The following is a 24232-nucleotide window of genomic DNA, read 5'->3' as shown; positions in this document are numbered from 1 at the left end:
GGGTGATAATGGAACATAAGAAAGTTTACAAACAAGAGGAGGCCACTTGGCCCATCTTTGGTTGTTAGTAGCTTATTGATACCAGAATCTCATCAAGCAGCTTCTTGAAGGATCCCAGGGCGTCATCTTCAACAACATTCCTGGGGAGTTGGTTCCAGACTCCCACAATTCTCTGTGTAAAAAGAGACTCCTATTTTCTGTTCTGAATGCCCCTTTATCTAATCTCCATTTGTGACCCCTGGTCCTTGTTTCTTTCTTCAGGTCAAAAAAGTCCCCTGGGTCGACATTGTCTATGCCTTTTAGGATTTTGAATGTTTGAATCAGATCGACGCGTAGTCTTCTTTGTTCAAGACTGAACAGATTCAATTCTTTTAGCCTGTCTGCATATGACATGCATTTTAAACCCTATTTTCTGTTCTGAATGCCCTTTTATCTAATCTCCATTTGTGACCCCTGGTCCTTGTTTCTTTTTTCAAGTTGAAAAAGTCCCCTGGGTTGACATTGTCAATACCTTTTTTTCTTGGTTAACGGTTTGTAAATAACTTCTTTCATTTCTTTGAGTACTATTGGAAGGATCTCATCCGGCCCAGGGGGGTTGTTTATTTTAAGCGCTCCTAGTCACTTTAACACTTCTGCCTCTGTTATGCAGGGGAGACTCTTAAAGTGAATATCTTATTTGGCAAGAACAGAAAGCAGTCATGAAGCACACTGCATGAGATGTACTGCAGGCTACAAAATGGAGATACAAGTTACTCAGAGAATGGGATCTGTGTCTGGCAATAATATAATGGCACAGCAGGACTTTGTACTGTTTGAAGGCAGAAGGCAGCTAGAACTCAGTCAATTTAATGTGGTATTTTCTTTGGTACCACTCCAGAAAAATGTCCTTTGTAAATGACAACAGGGTCCCAGTGTGTGCGAGATGCACAGCCATTTAACATTTCAAACAAGCTAGAGTAAAATTCATGAGCATACAAGCTCTTGGCATGGCCAGGAGGAACAAGGAGGAAGGCCCAAGAACACATCTGAGCTCCAAACACTGCTCTTCAAAACTTCTGGTGCTTTCTGCACTCACCCCTGTCCCTCTAATTGTAACCCAAGACTTCAACTGGCTTTTAGTTGTTTAGATGACTGTAAACTAAACTAAACTTATTCCAAGACTGCTTCTGTTAAAGGTTTTTGTTGTTGTTGTTGTTGTTGTTGTTGTTGCTAGAGATCTGCCCTCGATTGTCTGATGTGTGCAGTTTGAAAATGAGAACTTAAAGACAGTGTCTTCGGTAAAATATACATGTCATCAACAGGAGCTACAGAATCACAAGCTTGTGATCTGGTGTTCTTGTTATACACCCAAAAGGCCAATGTGACTGTATTAGAATCACACAGTGTTAACACTCCCCAGGCCCACAGCTAAACACAAACAAGGGCCTGCCTTGAAAGCTGCAGAGCTCGATGACTCTTCCAAATTGGATTTGGTCATTTATTTCTGCAACTCCGGTTTTCAGTTTTGCATGTAGTAAACTGTAGATGACGATGCAAATATTTTTCAAAACAGCTGCCCAATCCAGGCACCAGGTGGTAAATACATTGCTAAAGGGGCCACTTTGGTCAAGCTATATGGAAACATGACAAGTCTGATTTGCATGAAACTAGGTTTGGTTTCATAGGTTTTATGCTATTAAATCAAGAGCGTGAATGACACCGGTTAGTCTGACATGGATGTTGACAGGGATACTGTAATAAGTTTATCCTGCCAAGGTTTTTAAATGGATGAGGTCTCCCTAAAACTGTTAAACATGACAGGTATTTTTAAAATAAGCTGTCTCTCAGTTTATTTTAGATCTAAGCACTGCACAAGTTAATAGCCAAACTACAATATGCTCATTCCCTTCCATTAAGGGCTGGGTACAGCAAGTCCATTGTATTTTTCGGTACATTTAGTCTTTTACATTTTTACAGCACTGTTAGAGACATAAAGTAAGTAGACATAGAGAAAGTAGACATAGCGTCTCACTCCCCTGGATGCAGACACTTACTGCATACTGTACCACTGTCTCCGAGGCTGCTGGGAATGAAGTTTATAAACACAATGTCTTTTTAGTTGGCACCAAAGTGAAAAATTGCTCAGTTTCGCAACTCAAACTGCAATGTAATTGGCTGAATGACAGTATAAGTTTATTTACCAACCACAAAGCCACGTGGTCTGTGACTACTTAGACTGTATGGATAGCTACCTGGTGTTATGAAAAAAGCTTTCAAGAATAAACTGGTTTAAAATAAAGCGTTTGGAAAACCAATGTAATACCAGAGGCAGATAACAGGAATAAAAACCAAGGATGGAAATTACTGTCAAATGCATGTAAATTATGATACTTAACAGCAATGATATTCTAGCTTGTAGGAAGACAGCTGGCTAACAGACATCTACAGTAGCAATTAGAAATCAAATGGGAGAGGTAGGACGATAACCCCTGAAGGATTGGAAACCATTTCTTTGAACACGTATGGGACTCCGTTTTAATGATCTAAACAGAGACGTATTGCTGTGGTTTAGGTCAGTGGTTCTCAAACTTTTTTGATCTTGTTGGACCACACAATAAATAGTACTGCTGACTGAAAAATATGCACATAAAAAAAAAATCACTATAATACTAAGAATAACCATGACTTACCTTTCTTTGTTTTAATGTGATCGGTGGGCTTCTTTAAAATTTGAGTTTTAAAGAATGGTTCTAGTTTATTTTTCATTTCATTGATAATTACAGCAGAAATTTAGGTGAATTAATAATCTGTGAAGTTACAATACTTCCATGAGGTAGCGCTCATCTTTATTTATAGAACGGAATGTTTGGATGCTGCACGCTGATTGGCTGTTGAGGTTTTTATACCCTGCAGTTACAAAGTATAATGAACAGCGGAACTTATTTTTGCTGAAGCACAGTTCAATCAATACATTATCAATACACTACATATTAAACTCACAATACATACACGTTGTTGGGAGAGGTCTTTTGAAGTTTTTAAAAAACAATGCCTCATCCCTGTGCTGCAATAAAAGCAATGGATTATTTTGTAACCAATCCTTCTGAATGAAGGCAGGATTAGAGAAAGTCAGTGTGTATCTAAACTTAAATGCTTTAAATTCTTTGCTAATCTCCGATTCCCATAATGTGGCAAGTAGTCAATGCTGAATACGTAACCGTATATTCTGTACGTTTAAAAATAATTTTGTTACTGACGAATCGCACCTCCAACTTCTGCCAAACTGCCTGTCACTGCTGGCATTCCTATCTGTAGAACAACACTGCGCTGGTCCAGATATGAGACCTACAGCAAAGGGTTTGGGCGATTTCTTTTAATAGGATTAGCGAAATATGTATTAAAAAAAATATATAGTTTCCTAGATCACAAAGGTCTCTTCTTCAGGTGTAAAGTGTAAACTGAAGGTAAAGAAAGTTCTTATATATCAGTATGTTTTATGCTCGACAGTCAGATTGGAAGTTATACTCAGACAGGAGGCTATAGCCGGGTATCAAAGCCAAGGCCTGTTAGTAATTTACCTTGTTACTGTTAATCTTTGTGACCACATTATAGATTTCTATTATGATATAGTGCTAGAACAGAAAAAAGCTTTTCTTTCTTTGTATGTGCACTGAACCATACTTCAATTAGAACAGATTTAAACAGATCAGCAAGTATGAGACATAACGGAGGCCGTTCCCATGTCAACTAAATATACTGTACAGTGATAGATGACATCACCGATTCCTGTGCATGTTCTGCTTGCCGTGGCTTGCATCAACTGTTGTGTTGACTACTTGCCAATTCCTTGTTGATTAAATATGGGAACTCAAAACAAATGCTGTTATAGTGAACACCAGTCAGTACACCCTACAGGGCTTTAAATAATCATTGCAAATGTAGGTGGAATCAAAATACTCCCTTAAACAGAAATGCTAGTGGCATCACTGCACATTAAGATGCAAACAACATATTACAAATTAGCTTCTGAAACTGAGTCTGTCAGCATTAGCACTGAGGAAGGTCATGCGACCGAAACGTTTGCACTGTATCACTTTTTTGCCTGTTCTACTAATAAAAGAAATGACCACATTGACCACATTCTGGCGCCTCCTTAAGACTCACCTCTTCAGACAGCACCTGTAGAACTCCTCTGTTTTTCCCCTGGGACACTATCACCCTTCCTTAAATGCACTTTATTTGCTCTTATCTGTCCCCTATTTTACTGCATTTAATCCTGTACTTCAGAGTACTGCAATCTGCCAAGTGTTTAATCTGTAGTATTTTGTAGTTAATCATATCCTGATGTAACTGTCACTGTTATCTGTTGTATTATTGAATTGTATTTTGACACACTTGTACTTGCTTGAACCAAAGTTATTGTATTTCTTGCTCTTATTGTATTACTTGTACTGTAACACTTGAAATGTATTTGCTTACGATTGTAAGTCGCCCTGGATAAGGGCGTCTGCTAAGAAATAAATAAGAATAATAATAAAAGACAGTTTTTCCGCATAATTTTGATTTTGTAGTGGTTTATTATTGCCACTCTTCAAATAGCAGTGTGCGGATCATTTTGAACTTTTAATTACTTCAAGCATTAGAATACTACCAGGTATCTGTGGGATTTATTTTACAGCCTAAACACTTCAAACAAATTCATTCTGGAGTAAAACCAAGGCGTTCCCGTTGGCTCGATTTGTCTCTATGAAGGATGGCACTGATCAGCACTTTGGTGGTTTAATTAGCCTAACCAAGTTTTTGCTGCACCAGCAGAAATGTCCCTACTTCCACACAGCTCCTCCCTTAGGCAGCCTGACACAGACTGTGTGTTTAAGAATGGTACACTGGGAACCATTATTAAATCTAAATGGCTATCCTCTGCTGTACAAGCTCTGAAAGGATTCCTTACACTGTGCTAAATCGGGTGTGTTCAGCACGTTTAAGCTAAACCCTTACCTGGGGCTAAATGTAGACAGAATGCATTCAGTGCTGTCAAACACAAAATGCTGTATTGTTAAGCATTTGAAGTATTTATAACAGAGGGGATTCAGTATTACTATATACTAGGGGTGTGCTGATATTCATAATTACATGTAAGCAGTATGTCAGTGCTATTAAATAAATCATGCCCTTCTTTACCATTACAATTGATTATCAATTAATGGCAATCAATTCACTTCCGCACTGTGTTCTAAAAGCCGCCTGGAAGCGAATTTTCCTCTCATCCAGGACACTGACATTTTTATTGCCATACTGCTGTAGCGAGGCCATAAACTGACAATGACACTATGTACCCAAAACTAGAGCTGAGGAAACTGGGATATGTATTTCTCTGTCGAGTTTAATCAAACACTGTCAGATTGTTATTGACTGATACTCAATAATTGTGTAAACAAGGGAAAACGAGACAGTACTGTTTTGAGTCATGAACACATTTCAAAATGAAAGACAGTACTGTTTTGAGTCATGAACACATTTGAAAATGAAAGACAGTACTGTTTTGAATCATGAACACATTTGAAAATGAAAGACAGTACTGTTTTGAGTCATGAACACATTTCAAAACGAAAGACAGTAATGTTTTGAGTCATGAACACGTTTTATTCCACTTCATTAATGTAGCGACGTGTAGTAGCTACCATGGAGCTACACCATCTATTTTACACCTAGAATACTGAATATTTGTCTGCCCACAAGCTGTAATGCAGTAGAAGCTCAAAGCGACAGCACTTCAAACCATGTCAATTTCAATTAAAAAGCCACTTTCCTCTCACAACACAACTTTCAATCTGGACCCACCCGGAGCAGATCTCCAACTTGGTGTTTGACAGGAGGCGGGCTGGTCTTGGCAAGAGGTCATCCACTGCTCAATGTTTAATTCAATTTTGATTATGTTGCATTTGTTTTTTGTGGCTCAAAATACACCTGTTTGGACATGGATGGAGCCATGCAGTGTTTCCTGGAAATTCAACATTTGTAGGCTCATATAAAAAAGAACACACTGACAGAAAAACCTGAGTATAAAAAAAGAACACATTGACAGAAAATACAATGCACTGCAACTATATATATATATATATTTTTTTATTATTTTTTTTTTTATTTTTTTAAACGACAAATTAAATAATGTCAACTGCAGACACTACAGTACTAAGATTATTTGCTTTCACGCAGCATTGCTGACTCCTCCAATGATACGAATTGTTTCTGGTAAAAAAAATAAATGCAATGCTGATTTGAGCACATCTTATCAGTTTCTGCAAGTTTAAACTCTTTGCCAATTTTATGACAACAGAAGCGGTCAGTGCAAGTTCCATGGCTTCTTGAGTTACTGTATCAAAGTCTTCTAAGTAGGTGACTTACACAGTATGGATAAAACCAGTGTCGCATGTCAATGTATCAAACACTTCGTAGATAGAGGCTAAGCATGGATAAGGTTATGTATTACAAACAGTTCCACTGATAAACAATGTTACTGCTCACCACTCACACTAAATACTTAAGGCAGTCTGGTCAGTAGAGCAGAGTAACCAATATGCAAAGCATACAACCCTCCATACTGCAAGCTTTTGAAAATGTGGATCACTTCTTTCCTGAGAAGACTTTGTCGGTACATTTAGAGAGACTTGCTGTATAATGCCAGGAGCATTTAAGATGAATGCCAGCAAGCTGACAAGATATGAGCCATCCTAAATATTCTAGGACAGGTCTGATCCCATTTCTCAGCTCCAGAAACTTTTCTCCTTTCAAAAGGAAGAAAAACACAATTACTGGTTGCTAATTCCTTCCTTCTACACCCAGACATGCAAATGTAAATTTGTGGACTGCAATGTAGCTGGTTTAAACTTAATGGCCAAATACTCTTCACGACCGAGGGAAGCACTCATCAACATAACCTGTAAAACCCAATAATAATAACAACAACAACAACAACAACAACAACAACAACAACAACAACAACAATACTATTCTGTTATCTACAACTAAAAGGTGTTTTACTCTGTAATACAATGAGACCAAATATTTGTTACAACAGTTTTGCAACTTCCATTCCTTTGGGCTGTATGACACAGTGACCCATGTTATCAGGATACAAAGACTCGATTCAGATGAATACAGAGTTCAACAGCCTGACTGTGGGTTGCTGTGAGTCACTACTTAAAAGTGCAGCCATGTTTAGCTTCAGTACCGTCAACTGTTCTTGTTAAGTAAAGTGTAACTTTTAAATTTCCAGGTAACATTGTACGATCCACTCACCACTACCACATGAGAGCCCTGTTTTTATGGAGGATGATGCACCAGCACACAGAACCACGTTGAGTCACCCAGTGGAAAGTGAGTCATGGACATGTTGACCTTGGAGAGAGTGTCAAGAGTCCAACAAGGAGCAAACAGACTCATTCCAGGGCTTGAAGAATGAGCTACAAAGATAGGTGGAGTGAACTGAATGTACAGCATAGCCTAGATCAAAGTAGAATTAGGGGGGCCGTGATTGAGTTTTTAAAGGAGTTAACACAATGAACAATAGCCACAACTTTAAGAGTACCACAGAAAACAGGAGGACCAAAGGACAGTTAGAAATTAGAACCGAGTTTCAACTAAACTGAGAAAGGCAACTAAATTGAAACTAAACCGTGGAAATGACACCGCCAACAACTTTTAAAAGAAAAGTAGTGTTTGGTAAAGTAAAAAACAAAAAAGTATTTCATAAAACAGTTGCATGCTTCTGGTTGGTTTTTACTGTACAGTAGCGCTACGGTAGTTAATAACATTTAGTATGATAGACCTTTTGAGACAGCATGAAAGTTTGATTCTGATCCATTTGTTAATTAGCTCCATGAAAGAAAGAGAAAGACAGGAAGCACACTAAATCTTACAACTAAAGTGCTTTATCTGAAAGTGCTTTCCACTGCAGTAATCAATTCAATGTAATTGCTAGCACCATTATAGAGTGATTCTTCTAAATCGAATTGAGTTCTGTGCTTCGCAGGAGAAACCTGTAATCTTCAGCATTACCATGCGTGAGCAGTCGGTTTCTAATCTACCACAGAATTGCTATTTTGGTATTTATTACAAAGAGAAAGCTCAGCAAGAGACAGTGGCAAGGCAAGCGTTTCACCTACCTGAAAAAACAGGCAGACCCATGAAGATTGGCTGACACAGTATATAGCACAGTGTGTGTCATTCAGAAGGAAAAACCCACTCAACAAAGACTCATCTGAGAGTTTGGTCATGTCACTATGTGGCTTTGTTTCTCAAGAAGCAACCAGAACCAATGCGGTTTGATTTGTGTTTCAAAAGGCTGTTGCTTCATATCCCCATGTTGAAAATACCTGCTAAACTGAAGAGACATTTCATGTACAGTAAAAGTTTTTTTGGACATTGCTGATGCACAGGAGTCACAGCAGCACAGAACAAAGTCATTTAATATGACTGTGTGATACATTGGCAACTTGAAAAGTTCTGAAAAAAAGAACCACATACAGTACTGCATAAGTGCTTAACTAAATTATTTAACTTGTGGCTGAATCTCATTGCTTTACTGGTTTTCAAGTGTCTTGTCGTTTAAATTTAATTCAAACCATCTGTAGACAAAAGCTCTGGGGATGCTCAACACTGTGCACATACGCAGTGGAATCTCCCTCATCAGGAGATGCTACTGTAATCACCAAGTTTGAAGAAAGAAATAATCTGAGGGAATAGCCATTAAAATACAAAACTTAGTTCCTTTTTATTCTTCTTCCTTCAAGGTTACAGTAATACCTGTACAACAAAACAGGCATTAGCTTTATTGCTTGTATGCCTAGCAAAAATATTAAATTAATAAATAAACAGCGCTTATAGAACAACACCACGCTTTACCTCAAGGGAAACAATGAAAAAGTAAACAGCTTGAGGGCTCCCGAGTGGCGCATCCAGTAAAGGCGCTCCACGTGCGTGCAGGATGCGCTCTATAGCCTACAAGTCGCGAGTTCGAATCCAGGCTATTCCTTTGCCGATCGAGGACGGGAGCTCCCAAGGGGCGGTGCACAATTGGCTGAGCGTCGCCCGGGGGGAGGGAGGGTTAGGTCGGTCAGGGTGTCCTCGGCTCACCGCGCACCAGCGACCCCTGTAGTCTGGCCGGGCGCCTGCGGGCTTGCCTGTAGCTGCCCGAGAGCTGCGTTGTCCTCCAACGCTGTAGCTCTTGGGTGGCTGCATGGTGAGTCTGCAGTGTGAAAAAAAGCGGTCGGCTTGACGGCACACGCTTCGGAGGACAGCGTGTGTTCGTCTTCGCCCTCCCGAGTCAGCACAGGGGTGGTAGCGGTGAGCCGACCGTAATAAATAATTGGCCATTCCAAATTGGGAGAAAATAATAAAAATAATTGGCAACGACTAAATTTTAAAATAAAATAAAAAATAAAAAAATAAAAGTAAACAGCTTGAGGCTGACATTTTACAGAGAACAGTCGAAACGATTGAGATTTAATGCCACAGTCATTTTGAATGATAGTTAATCTAACAGTACTGCACAGTAGATGTTATTACTGAAGCAGTCGGACACTGGGATTCAACCGCAAATGAGATTGGGGGGAATCTCTGTAGCCTAGCCTGGTTCATAAATACACCAATATAAAACCAAACAAATCACTCTTGACCTTGACGTTGTAGTTCCCTTAACCAGATCCCCCTACTGTGGAATTCCTTCAACTTGCTATCCCCAAGTAAACAGTTGGTTCTGTTTACCACTAAACTGTTAATAAAAGACTGCACATCTATGTGAGATAATTTAGGAAATGCCTGTATTAGTATCACAAAACATATTTCCTCTACACTGTATTTCCCTCCCCAGGTGGGAAGCATCTATGTTTTCTGGTATGCATTTCTGAACTACCCTTCCTGAAAAGACCTGTGCCTATTCGACATTCGTTCAACATATTTCTTGAGGGAATTTGCTTGGCAAGTGTTACGGAACTGTTAAAATCAGCTTGCTGTGGGATTCTGTGATGTCTGCAAAGCAGATGGTTGCAGTGTGATATGAAGGAATGCGCTGGACAGTGATGGAAGGGAGGAGGATGTGCTGCCCGCTTGGTTGAGCCTCAGATACTTGCATTACTTTATGTTTCACTGGTGAAATACAGGGTTGTTTCATATTAAAAGTGGCTTGTAGGAATGCATGCTGTGTTAGGTGGGTCATTCAGGTTTGATTTCTGGCCAAGTTGCAGATTAAGGCTGGGGATTGCGTGGGGAGCACTGCATTGGAAGGGTGCATATTATAGTTCAAATCTCACGTATCTTGGAGATCTCTGACTCACACTAACATGAAGTCAGAAACTGAAGCCTTGGTTATCACTCCTTTAAAAAAAACTGACTAAGAGCAGCATTTTCTCCGGCTCAGAGTGTCTGAAAGTTCAAATAGCCACCTGTGCCAGAGCTCTCCCAAAGTACAGACGTGCTCAAATTTGTTGGTACCCTTACAGCTCATTGAAATAATGCCTCATTCCTCCTGAAAAGTGATGAAATTAAAAGCTATTTTATCATGTATACTTGCATGCCTTTGGTATGTCATAGAATAAAGAAAAGAAGCTGTGAAAAGAGATGAATTATTGCTTATTCTACAAAGATATTCTAAAATGGCCTGGACACATTTGTTGGTACCCCTTAGAAAAGATAATAAATAATTGGATTATAGTGATATTTCAAACTAATTAGTTTCTTTAATTAGTATCACACATGTCTCCAATCTTGTAATCTTGTCATCTCCAAGCAGCTTGATGTTCCTGTCACAACAGTTGCAAATATTATTAAGAAGTTTAAGGTCCATGGAACTGTAGCCAACCTTCCTGGGCGCGGCCGCAAGAGGAAAATCGATCCCAGATTGAACAGAAGGATAGTGCAAATGGTAGAAAAAGAACCAAGGATAACTGCCAAAGAGATACAAGCTGAACTCCAAGGTGAAGGTATGTCAGTTTCTGATCGCACCATCCGTCGCTTTTTGAGCGAAAGTGGGCTCCATGGAAGAAGACCCAGGAGGACTCCACTTTTGACAGAAAAACATAAAAAAGCCAGACTGGAATTTGCTAAAATGCATATTGACAAGCCACAATCCTTCTGGGAGAATGTCCTTTGGACAGATGAGTCAAAACTGGAGCTTTTTGGCAAGTCACATCAGCTTATGTTCACAGACGAAAAAATGAAGCTTTCAAAGAAAAGAACACCATACCTATAGTGAAACATGGAGGAGGCTCGGTTATGTTTTGGGGCTGCTTTGTTGCGCCTGGCACAGGGTGCCTTGAATCTGTGCAGGGCACAATGAAATCTCAAGACTATCAAGGCATTCTGGAGCGAAACGTACTGCCCAGTGTCAGAAAGCTCTGTCTCAGTCACAGGTCATGGGTCCTCCAACAGGATAATGACCCAAAACACACAGCTAAAAGCACCCAAGAATGGATAAGAACAAAACATTTGACTATTCTGAAGTGGCCTTCTATGAGTCCTGATCTGAATCCTATCGAACATCTATGGAAAGAGCTGAAACTTGCAGTCTGGAGAAGGCACCCATCAAACCTGAGACAGCTGGAGAAGTTTGCTCAGGAAGAGTGGGCCAAACTACCTGTTAACAGGTGCAGAAGTCTCATTGAGAGCTACAGAAAACGTTTGATTGCAGTGATTGCCTCTAAAGGTTGTGCAACAAAATATTAGGTTAGCGGTCCCATCATTTTTGTCCATGCCATTTTCATTTGTTTAATTATTTACAATATTATGTTGAATATTATATTTCTATTAAATATGGAATAAACAATGGTGGATGCCAATTACTTTTGTCAGTTTCAAGTTATTTCAGAGAAAATTGTGCATTCTTCGTTTTTTGTGGAGGGGTACCAACAAATTTGAGCACGTCTGTATGTGAATGCTACACTGGTGGGAAGGGGTTTTGCCAGTTTTCTTTTTCCCCTTGGGATTCAGGATTGCACATCTCAAGGGAATTACAGAATTTCTGAAGGCAACAGTATAAAACTATTAAAAACGCTGGCGTCCTCAAAGCAATAAAGTACAGTGCAGTCTTCAAGCTTGACTGGACATTCGTATTAAATCCAAAAGTTTCCTGCAAGTCATTCAGGTATGAAATTATGTGTCTGGCACCAGCTGTGTCTAAGCTGTCTAAGTGGTACAGTGGGCACACAAAGTTCTTAACAAAGAAAATCAGCCATGCATTCATTCATTATCACCCAGATGGACCAATGCACCTGCCTCCCGTCCAGCATCCCCAGAAACATACAACATTTTTTTTTTTTCACGAGCTAGAGACAAGTAGTACTTTTTTCCTTATCCGACAATTAACAGCTTGAAAGTACAGTAGCCACATTCAAAACGAATGTGTTTGTTTAATTGTGCTGTGCATCAGTTTTCTTAAAGCTTTTGAATGAATAATGAAAAGGGCTACTCTAAAGGGCACTATGAGGTTGCTTTGCTTTTGCCTTTCAACTCAGATGCTCCGAGGTAAATACAAGACACTTACAACTTTTGGTAAAAATAACAATGGAGAGTCAATCATGTCCAAAGGTACCTTTCAATATCATAACTAAAGCAGAAGTGAAAACAACTCTAACCCTATCCAGTAACCAGTACAAACAAATCATACGTGAACTGCTCTTACTGTACCAGTAGAGAGAGGGCTATAATTCAACATTATCATACAACAAAGCACCCTTATCAACACACCAGTAACCCGATACTATATATAGTACTACTGACTGTGCTTAGGGAAGTAATATGCTGAGATGCAGTAGATAGTTAACCGTGCACTGAGATAATATACAGCGGTGTGGGGTGTGACCGGCTCTATGGGACCTTTTAGCAAACAAAGTAAGTACATAATCATTCGGGCCTTATCTTTGCATGGCACGGTTACCTGGGTTGTAAAATTGATGGAAACAGATATTACTTATCACAAACTGCAAGACTGAGAAAAATTATAGGCACTCAAAGAAAGACAAGCCTCCCCCAAGACAACTCCTGATCGATCTACTGTACAAGTGGTCGGAAGTGACCGGTGACTGATTGGGAAAAGATGGCATCGGAAAGGAATCAATCGATACACACAATACCCCAAGATTGAGGTACTGATCACACTACACCGACTGGGAGTTAGGCAGGGTGGGTTTCCACAAAGGGATGATGGCGAGGCCTCATTTTATTAGCCACACTCCAAAGCATCTCCTTTATTAGGAGAGGCGTGGCACAAATACTGCAAATAACACTGAGCACACCCAAAGGAAATTCTTTCAGTTTGTTAAGCCTCAGGAGCCTATGAACCAGCATCTGACAGGCAAATCACTCCTCAAACGTGTTGTACTGTAGATGGAAGCTGACCTCCAAGGAGCAGCTGCAGTACTTGTATGTACCGTAGATCAGTTTCCATCAAAGGCTTTCTATAAAAATGTAAAAGATCTGTGATGGAAAACTACAGAGTGGAAACATGCAATCTGTATTAATGTTTGCTCGGAGCACGGGATTGGCTGGGAAGATCTAACCTTTAAGTCATGGCAAAATGCAGGCGAACAGCTCCTTCACCATCCTGTCCATCGAACACAATCTTAACCAAGAACAGCCACCTCAAACACTTGACTGGTTTTTGTCTGATTGTTTGTAAAGAATACAGAGGACGTCACTCCCTTAATAACAATTCAGATCTAGCAGGTGTTACTATTATTATTATTATTATTAGATGCCCTTATCCAGGGCGACTTACAATTGTTACAAGATATCACATTATTTTTACACACAATTGCATTCATTTTTTTTTTTTTTTTTTTTTACACATTATTTTTACATACAATTACCCATTTATACAGTTGGGTTTTTACTGGAGCAATTTAGGTAAAGTACCTTGCTCTAGAGTACAGCAGCAGTGTCCCCCACCAGGAATTGAACCCACGACCCTCCGGTCAAGAGTCCAGAGCCCTAACCACTACGCCACACTGCTGCCCTTATTAGGACTAAATAATGCATTGCTGGGAGTTCTTTCTTGTACAAATAAGATAAAGCGTAATTTCATTTCGGGATAACAATTCTTATCTCTTGGCCACGAACCTAAAGGAAAACAAAATTAATTGCAGTTATTGGCCACTATTGATCCAGATTAACCTTTCACAATAGGAAAACATTAGCACAAGAGAAACCTCAGCAGAACGTATTTAGCACCAAGGGTAAGCCTCTAACCCAGCCACTGCTTCCGATAACATCTTCTCATATTGTCCATTACACAATACGACTATCAGGTAGCCCAGCCCAGCACCGAATCTATTGATGTTTAAAAGGTCATGATATACATCCTGAGTTAGGATAACAGTACTGCATCATGCAACAAAAACAGCATAACTGACCTACAAGTAATTTATTTATTCAATTTTATTTATTTATTTATTTATTTATTTATTTATTTATTTATTTTTACAAATTATGTTATGTATGCTAATTGTACCACACAATAAGATATATAAAATCTACGAAATAAAAATATATGAATATTCAATAGGTCAACAGGGTCTGTTGTTTTATTGGCTGTGTGGTCCAGTGGTTAAAGAAACAGGCTTGTAACCAAGAGGTCCCCGGTTCAAGAAGAACCGCCTTCAATCCTTTCCAGTAGCCGAACGATCAAACAGTGATTAACCATGGGCAAATAAATCAGTTTTTTTCTGCTGAATGCGCTTCCATCGCTGTCAGTATGGTGATGTGCTGCTGAACAGTCCCAGCTGGTTTTTTAATATTAATATGACAGGTTTCGTGGGGTGTTATTATTCATTATTCAATGCATTTAAATTATATATTTTAAAACATATGCATACAGTAAATACGTTTACTTTCTGTCGGCATCTAGAGTCTGTCGGTAATACTAATTAAACAGTGACGTCAAATAACTGAAATTCAAGGGCTGGGCATGAAATTGGAAACATCTGCAGCGTGTAGCAGGTTCTTTTGTGTAAAGATGAATGAATACTGTGAAATATAAATGGAATCTCTGAAAGCTGCAGTACGTTTCAATGAGGATGGGCAAGACTGCAGATCCGGCAGATTTTGATAGAGAGACCATGTTAGGCGCTCGGTTAATGCTTCTGTATCCAGGACAGCTCCTGATGATGCTTTGAGACATTCTGAAGATCAATTTTTGATTTCGTGCCCCTGCAGGTTCCAGGGGGTCATTCCATCTTAAATCGACCAAAGAGTGTTGCTAGAACTCTTACGTCAATGAAATACATTGATTCTTTTTTTTTTTAATTTTGTTATGAGTATAACTCATATTATTCCATAGTAGACCAATTTTCAGAAAGTTGTAAACTGATTTACAGCTCCTGAACTTCCAGTAACTGTACGAATTCATTAAGTACAGCTGAAATGGAAAGAATTAATACATACTGTACATACAATGCAACACATTTAGCAGAGCAGAAATGACTGTTTATTAGAAAGTTTGTAAAACTGCTTTACGTCATCTTACGTTATCATTTAAGTAACTTTAATGAGCTGCGAGCACTGTGGATTAAATTATTTTGTTCAGTTTAAATTAAGCGGCAGTACATGGCAATGCACTCGACTGACTAATTTAACAAAGCCTACTAGATTCCCATTTCCATGCGAAAATAGCTTTGCATAGCCAAAGATTCTTGTTGAGGGTTTCACAATTAAAGCATTCAATGTGTAGCATTTACAGTTACAGGGCAGACCCGTCTCATTTACCCGTTTCACTAATCTCACAGATTAACAGCCACCATGTACAGTATGTTCAGCCAGCAACCCGAATGAAGCTGTAGTAAACGTTCAAAAGGTAAGAAAAGTCTACTCTAAACCGATGAAAGCTTTCAATGACAGAGTCATATTGCACAACACTAAGTCACCGCTCCTATCTACAAGGAGAAAAATGAAAATTGAAACCTGACTGACGGTAAGTAAACGGCAGCCATTGTTTCGCTTTAGTGGACCTGGGATGCTTGACAAAAAAACTGCACAATTGTGAATCATATATAAGGAAAAAAAGGTGTTTGGCAACTTTAACATGTTAACTGCTAAACGTTAACACAACGGTAAGACGTACAGCACTGTACTGTGCAATGTACAGCTGTTACAATGTCAAACTATTTATAAATAGAGAAAATACCAAAACTTAAGTTTACGCAGCTGCTTTCTCTACTGTTTGCTCTGTCAATGACCTATACAGTTTCCATAACAAATCTTAGAAAGAAGCTTCCAGAAAGGCCTTGTAGAATGATGTGGTATTTTGGTTAAGTACTACAACAGAAAGACTAGACATCATATGAAAGCTTGTATAGCAGTGTGGAGTAGTGGTTAGGGCTCTGAACTCTTGACCGGAGGGTCGTGGGTTCAATCCCCAGTGGGGGACACTGCTGCTGTACCCTTGAGCAAGGTACTTTACCTAGATTGCTCCAGTAAAAACCCAACTGTATAAATGGGTAATTGTATGTAAAATAATGTGATATCTGTATAATGTGAAATGATGTATAATGTGATATCTTGTAACAATTGTAAGTCGCCCTGGATAAGGGCGTCTGCTAAGAAATAAATAATAATAATAATAATATTTCCTATGGGAATTCTAAATGAACCATACACCAAAACAATACACATTCCCATAGCATCTTAACGCATTTTCTTGTGAAGGAACCCAAGACACATGGCATGGGACCTAACATCACACAGTGCATGTCATACGAGGCACGGCGATCAACGTAAAGACCTAGCCTAGTTCATTATCAATCGAGTTGGCACATCACACTTTCTTAAAACTGTAATGGATTATTTAAAACAGCTGTATTCAAGAAGACACTGCATGAATTGGTCAGTTGATTTAGAGACGGAGAATGTCACCACATTGATTAATGAGAGTGGTCATTAGCCACGTTCACGCAATTTTTGTATTTTTATTTTACTGCCCCCCCCCCCCCCCCCCCCCTTCTGCCGAGACTCGATTTTATTAATCAGTATTTCATCGGTCACAACCACATGTGAACATTCAAAACGGTTGTGTTTTTGTTCATTAATTATTTTTAAGAGCAAAGTATTTTTAATACAGTATATAAACAAGGCAGTGTATAAAAGATGACAGCTTGATTAATTCGTGATCGACGAGAATGTTGCCTAAAAACCTGTCAAATTCGTAAAAATATCGTTTTTTTTTAAATCTACAAATAAATAATATTCACAACATCAAACAATGGAAATATATTATATACTATTTTTTGTAATACTGTAAATCAAATCCTAACATGTCATAACAGATTGAAAACATGAGTGCAATGATAGTACGTACAGTCCAATAATAGTACAGACTGTTTGTAGTCACTGAGTACTGTACATAAACACCCTCCTATCAATGCAACACTTCAGCTTACCTTTCAAAGGGTAAATCTTCAGATGTAAACGGCCTTAATGTAACTGGCACAATGTGGTTCTGAATCTTTACTGAAACTGCAGATGATCATAAAGTTTCACTAGTTTCTGCATCAGGATCTGTGTGCTGTGAGTTTTCTGTTCCAGAGGACAGTATCGAAAATGCTAGGTTTAATTTTAAAACTTCAAGCAAGCATATGTCTTCGTTCCTTATCAACTGCTTAATTTGCAATTGTGCTCAGCGTTTCACCCTTTCTCTTTGCAGATTTGTGATCAGCTGTTTCTCTATCGCCTCTTCCTAATGCAAACCTAAGCTCCTCAAAGGTTGATTAGATTGCCTGGACTAGCCTGGCAGAGATCATGGATTGATTTGTCGAGTCTGGCAGTATTCATTATCTTGAAAAGTGCTGGAACTGTAAATAAAATAGCATGAATTGAGCCCCGCCTGTGGACGAACAGACTTAAATTTGGATATGTTACATATTGAATGTGTCATACAATCTCAAAAGAGGCCAGTCTGTTTCCAAAACGTGGATTTTAGCAGTTCTGTGTACACAAAAAACTCCGGCAAATCTTTGTGAAATCCAGCCACTAACAAACATAGGTTCCGTGCGCCCCCTGGCAGTATTTCAAGGTATGACCTATTTTTCAAATCAGTGGTATTTTGAGAAAAACAAACATTTTGTACATACTGGTAATGAATGTGTTTTGCGAAACGGTAATGTGTGTGAGACATTATACGTCTATCTCTTTTACTTTGACAAATTAACTTCTTTATTTTTGTTTTGTTTAACTATAATTTGGACAACCAAATTACGTATGGCATATAATGACCTTGGGCGAAAATGCGGCGTATATTGAGATACATTACATTATGTTGCTTTGTTTGCCTTGAAAATTTGAAATCGTAATTGTCACCCCCAGTTATTATTTCTAAATGGCAGACACATGCTGGTACTCGTGGGTTTGATTTGGTGAGCCTGTACCCGATTGGATAAGCCAGTGCTGGCTTGTTCAGAACATTTTACAGAGCTATGAAATACCCTGAATTGCATCCACCGCTTTTTTTTTCTAGGGCACAATAAATACAGATTGGTGGTTGGTGCAATTTCAGGGTGAATCCCTGATGCATTAAAATGCTAAAAGGAATCGGTGGTTTATCCTGAATAAATTAATCAAATGAACCCCTTTCCAAACCAGGGATCAATTGTAACTGGAACTGTGCGACTTGTAATGAATTGCAATGGAATTGGAATTGCGCAACTTGTAATGAATTGCAATGGAATTGGAATTGCGCAACTTGTAATGAATTGCAATGGAACTGGATTTGTGCAACTTGTAATGAATTGCAATGGAACTGGATTTGTGCAACTTGTAATGAATTGCAATGTAATTGCAATTGTAATTATACCATATAATTGATTGATTACAGTTCAACTACGCATCATTTGTCATTCTGTCATTATTCTTGTATTTTCAACCATTTCTGGTGACCCCATTTGTTGAAAAACAATAAAAGCTCTGTAGTATGTTTCTGTATTTGTACCTGTGATTATTGCTTGGTTATTTAGAATAAATAAGAGTGAACGTTTTCAGGTGTGCAGTTGTTTATGTATATATGAACTGTACACTCATAAATAATAATGTAATTATAATACTGATTCGTATTATAAAATCCACAATGTTCACTGTATAGACACCTTCAGTCCTGTAATATTACCTTCGAGTCCAGTCTCATCAGATAACACAAGCTAAGCAGGTCTGGACCTTGTATTTAAGTCGATGGGAAACCCTGACTACACAGCATGGTCCATGTTTTCATGCACTCCAGTCTTTGATTAACTCCTATTTTTTGAAAGGGAGAAAAAACATCTGTTGACTTCACAAAACAAATCTCACATTTATGTGTAATGTAATTACAGATGTCTGAAGCACTCTCAAGATATGCAGCAGGAAGCATTAGCACTGGCTCATTAGGAGGGGCCAAAATATGGACTTTAAAGATCGTATTGCAGTCTTTTGAGAAGAACGCCCTTGCATTTCAGCAGACATCATTTATGTAAAATGCATATTGGGTCCTATTCACAAATTTTTAGATAATTTCAAGAATTCTTTTTTTTTGTTTTTTTAATGGATTTAAGAAATAAATATAGTTTATACAATATATTCCAGACTTTGTTATGTTTTAGTTACTTGTATTAGTTTTATATATACAGTAAATACTGGCCTTTGGAAAATTGTACAAAAAGTTATTGTTAAAAGTTATTGTTTGTTACAGAAATAGTTGAAAATATAAAACATTAACATTGTTTAAGGTTTTGTTCTTTTAAACATTAAGAGTTACCTGTTCACTGGCCAAATAAGTGAAGGGCTCAGAAGGCAACAGCAATAAGATGTGCCAGACTCTCTGACCCAAGAGAAATAACAACAGAGTCCCTTTGCTCCAGCGATGTGTTCTAACAACACTGTGGGTTAGACCCAGTTGCCATGTGAAGACCATGATTGGGTGCCTGGCAGTTTCTTGGTGTTAGTTAAGGCAAGTTAAATGCAATCTGGGGGTGCTAGGCTAATTAAACGTTAGCACATATGGTCATAAAAATATTTATATTATCCTACCCCAACCCCCCCCCCCCCCCCCCCCCCCACACACACACAATATGGCAAACAAACATTACCAGCATTAGATGCAATAACGACAAGGAGCAACCAAAGCCCCTATTGCTTTGGAAATCCGTGCCTCAGCATTTTCAATAGACTTGCATTCTATTTGAATTCACCCCTCAGATGCACTCTTAGAATTGGTGTGAATGGTGCTCCAGGAGAAGGCAATGCTGGTTTATGTAAATATTATAAAATTAGAACCTCAACCTTAATGCTTTTTAAGTCCTTATCTTTGTAGATGAGAGCAGAAACATTGATTTACCAACATAAAGGATATACAATTATAGATGCATACCTATCATTAACCCACAACCACCTTAAATTAGTCTACAGATATGAATCACTTACTTAGCTTTAAAGAGTGACTCTATCCCTCCTGTTAACCATTAATTAAACATTTTAATAATAAAGAAATGCCCCTCCCTATAAATAAGTATGTTTATTATTGTTGTATTTGATTCTAGATCAAATAATCTCTCACTGCACAATTAAATCGCTAAATATGAACCATAAACAGGAAGTAAACTAGGAAAAGGGTCATTTTCAAATTAGAAAATGCAGGGTGTCTGAAACCAAAGGCGGCTCTTATGCTCTTATGATGATACTATATTCTGACATTACATTGTGTCTCGACTGACAGTTTAATTACATGGCTGCAATTGGAATATTTTAAATACCATAATAAACCCCTTTAAATTAGTGTGCCATTATTTCTTGCTTGGTGTGGCTATTGAATCAAAGCTAACTGCATTGGCTGTTAATTGTGCTGAACTGTATACTATGATATACAACCATCAGACTTCATATCTCAGATAATGCTGTCTAACTTTAAAGTTTCTTAGCAAGCCAAATATGTCTTCTCCCATTTAAAAGATTTACCAGTGTTTTAAGATTGCAAATATATCTTGTCTGTCTGTGTAGATAAAGTGTTCTGGGGCCCAGATACTTCTTTCTGAAGTGATGCACTGTGACAGGCAAGTGCAGCACTGGCCATTGATAGAACTTGATGTGACTGGCCTGAGGGGGAGCAGGTGGGAAATGCAATGTACGACATTGTAGCGCCATCTGTTGGTAGTACACAACATGCCTATTTATTGTATGCATTCCATCTGCAAATATGGACCAAAAAGCAGCATATTTTCAAAACTTGGTAACTTAGCAAGTGATTGTTAAATAAAAAGTCTGGGTCTAAAAATGTTAATTGCATTTTATGTAAAACTACTTAAATGGGACAAAACAAGTGAGTACATTTACTCAAAATCCATTTATTAATAATATCATTATATAGCGCCTTTCATAGTGGACCACCATCACAAATTGATTTCCTGTGGTAGGCTGTGACCTGTGCATTATATGCAGTCACTTACAATAGGACATTGATTTAACATCTCATCTGCAGGGTGGAGCACAAGGATGTTAAGTGACTTGCTTAGGGTCACGCAGTGAGTCAGTGGCAGAGGTGGGATTTGAACCGGGGACTTTCTGGTTACAAGCCCTGGACTTTAACTACTGGACCACACTGCCTCTAACAACTCATCTATATGTATCAAATCAAATCAAATTGTATTTATAAAGCACCTTTCATTGCAAGCCACCCCAAGGCGCTTTTAACAAGAAAAAGGGCATTCGGGAGTACATCTAGTACAATAAAAACAATATAAACAATAAAAACAGCAAGAGAAAACAACATTTTAAAATTTAAAGCAAATAAAAGCAACAGATGAGGAGCTCAACCTGAATAAATAGGAATAAAACTATAAACTATAACTAAGCAGTGTGGAGTAGTGGGGCATTTAAAGATTTAAAAAAAAAAACAAACAAAAAAAACAGGTTGCAACCATTGCCTAGCTTAAACTGCTGATTAAGTCTTAATGTAAGTCCACTACTGTAAGATACATAGATACATATTGACAAAAATAAACTTGTTCCTCTCTCTCGCGCGCGCTCCCTCCCTCTCTTTGGTGCTAGAATGGTGATTCCCAGAATGCCCCACGAGGTTTAACACCAAGATGGCGGAAGCTATGGATGAATATGAGAAAGAAGCTGGCTGCGTCCCGATTCTCCATCCAGAGGTGAGTTTGTCAGTCATCGTGCTTCTAAAAAAAAACAAAAAAACACAACGTAAAATAAATCTTACAAACACAGCCAAAATAATAGCGGCACAAGGTTAACGGTACGTGTGGGACAGTGACGGGTTACCCCCCGTACAGTAGCACCAGGAAGGGGGGATGGCAAGCTCTGAGAAGCATCTGTCAGGTTGTCGGAGACGTGTAATTATTGTGAAAGGCAGGAGTAATTTAATAACATGTTCCATTAAACGGCACGAAAAATGTTATTTAAAATAATATTTAACGCCGTTTTTTATTTTAATTACGCGTATTATTTAACTAAGGTATGCCCTGCGCTGAGCCTTGCATTTTGCAGACCTGCAGTGGGGGGCTAGTACAGTATGCTGCTGCAGAATAGAAGATCCTCATTGAAGGAAAAAAGCCAGGCAACATCAGCAGGACTGAGGCTGGGCCGATGCATTTCACAGGAGTGGCCTGTTTACAGAAATAACGACCTCCGTGCGGGTTTTGCACATATTTCCAGTGACATTTTCTGAGCTCTGATAAAATAACCACGGCGTTATTTTGTGATATTATCGCGTATCCCGTATTTTTTACAGAATATAACAGTTTTCGTTCTTTCTTAGCAGCATAGTCTCTGTGGTCAAGCGGCTCTGTGGTGTAAACAAGAATGGATGTTAAATACGTCTTCTCCAATCTGCTGTCAAGCTGTTTTGACTTGCTAATCGGTATAAACATTGTCCTGAACTGTAGGAGTATGAGGCAAACTTTCGAATTGCACAACAATATGTTCTTACCTGTCAAATAGCAAATGTCGGATTTCTGTTTTGTTTTTATCCCTCCCCTCCCCCTCCCCTTATGGGATTATTTTCTAAATATACACGGGGTGCCAGAAGGAAGAAACAAAAAATACATTGTCTTTGTAGTACCATATTATATATGACAGAAAATGTGAAAACAAATCTCAGATAAGTCAAATGAAAGAATATGCTTTATCAGCATGATTTGAAATAAGTCATATTTACTCTGGGATTAAACCGAAGGTCTGTAACTATTACTAGAACCACTATGCTGATAGTATAGATTTCCTTTAAACCGTCTGGCTATAAATATTTGTGCTATGTAATTAAACCTTGCAGATCTATGAATTCAAATATGTTTTAACTAATACATTTTTTTTTTTAAATTGTATTTATTTGAATAAGTCATAGCTGTAGTCTTATCTGGCAGTACATTAGAGGCATGATTGTTCTGTCACAATCAGATAATGAACCCTATCAAGTTTCATTTCTACAGTTATGTAGCAAACCAATCTATAGGAACAAAGATAGCCAGTAACTTCTGGTATGTATGTATGTATAACTGCCAGGCACATCACATTTATATATATATAGATATAGATATAGATAGATATAGATATATATAGATATAGATATAGATATATATAATTACATTTTATTTTGTGCCATTGTTAAGGGGAGTTTCAGGAGTAATGAATAACAGAACACCATTGAAGGTTGAAGAGAGCAGTGCTTCAATATAAAAGTAGTGTTGAGTGTTTTATGAAGACTCTTGAAGATTGTGAGTCACTAGAGCTCTAATGCAGACACAGTCAATGCCATGGGAAAGCTAATAGGGCCTACAATTGTGGATTCGCAAGCCATGGTTACATTTATTTTTACATTGAATGCATGTCATTTTGTATACCAGATCTGAAGTCTGTATAAACAACAACACAATAGTGTAAACCGTCACTCTTTCCTGTCAGTGCAGGTCCACTTCTTGCTGCATTACCTGTTGTATCTTTTTATATGAATTGTGGAACTGCATGACCTCATTATGACCTGTCCCCTCAGGGACTGCCACCCCAAAAATCAGTAGGTCTAAAAAGCAATCAAACCCATTACCCACAAGCAAAAGGGTGTTCCATTCTGTTTAAACTCTTTTCATTAATTATCACGTTCCAAGCAATGATGAAGGGTCATGAAAACAGAACAGGGTCTCTATTAAAATGTATAAACCTGATGGTTTTTTTCAGACCTCTTTTTTTCAGGTGTTTTAAGTCATGGCTTACAAATAAGACTGCAGGGCTGAAGAGC

General features: G+C 38.4%; 2 protein-coding genes across 2 annotated transcripts in view; one reads left to right on the top strand and one right to left on the bottom strand.

The window, feature by feature from the left end:
• Window positions 1-17817, bottom strand: part of LOC117414818 (oxysterol-binding protein-related protein 8-like) — a 96802-nt gene extending 78985 nt beyond the window's left edge. Inside the window, exon 1 of the mRNA XM_034024625.3 lies at window positions 17406-17817. The gene's annotated coding sequence lies outside the window, so the exon portion shown is untranslated. The remainder of the gene's footprint in view (window positions 1-17405) is intronic.
• A 36-nt stretch (window positions 17818-17853) lies between these two features.
• Window positions 17854-24232, top strand: part of LOC117415631 (palmitoyltransferase ZDHHC17-like) — a 30560-nt gene continuing 24181 nt past the window's right edge. The window contains exons 1-2 of the mRNA XM_059027620.1: window positions 17854-18037; window positions 22033-22136. Of these exons, the coding sequence (XP_058883603.1) occupies window positions 22074-22136 (63 nt within the window). The 5' untranslated portion in view covers window positions 17854-18037; window positions 22033-22073. The remainder of the gene's footprint in view (window positions 18038-22032; window positions 22137-24232) is intronic.

Source organism: Acipenser ruthenus, chromosome 7 (genome assembly GCF_902713425.1).
Source record: "Acipenser ruthenus chromosome 7, fAciRut3.2 maternal haplotype, whole genome shotgun sequence".
Lineage (NCBI taxonomy): Eukaryota > Metazoa > Chordata > Actinopteri > Acipenseriformes > Acipenseridae > Acipenser > Acipenser ruthenus.
This window is presented reverse-complemented; position numbering and strand designations above follow the sequence as displayed.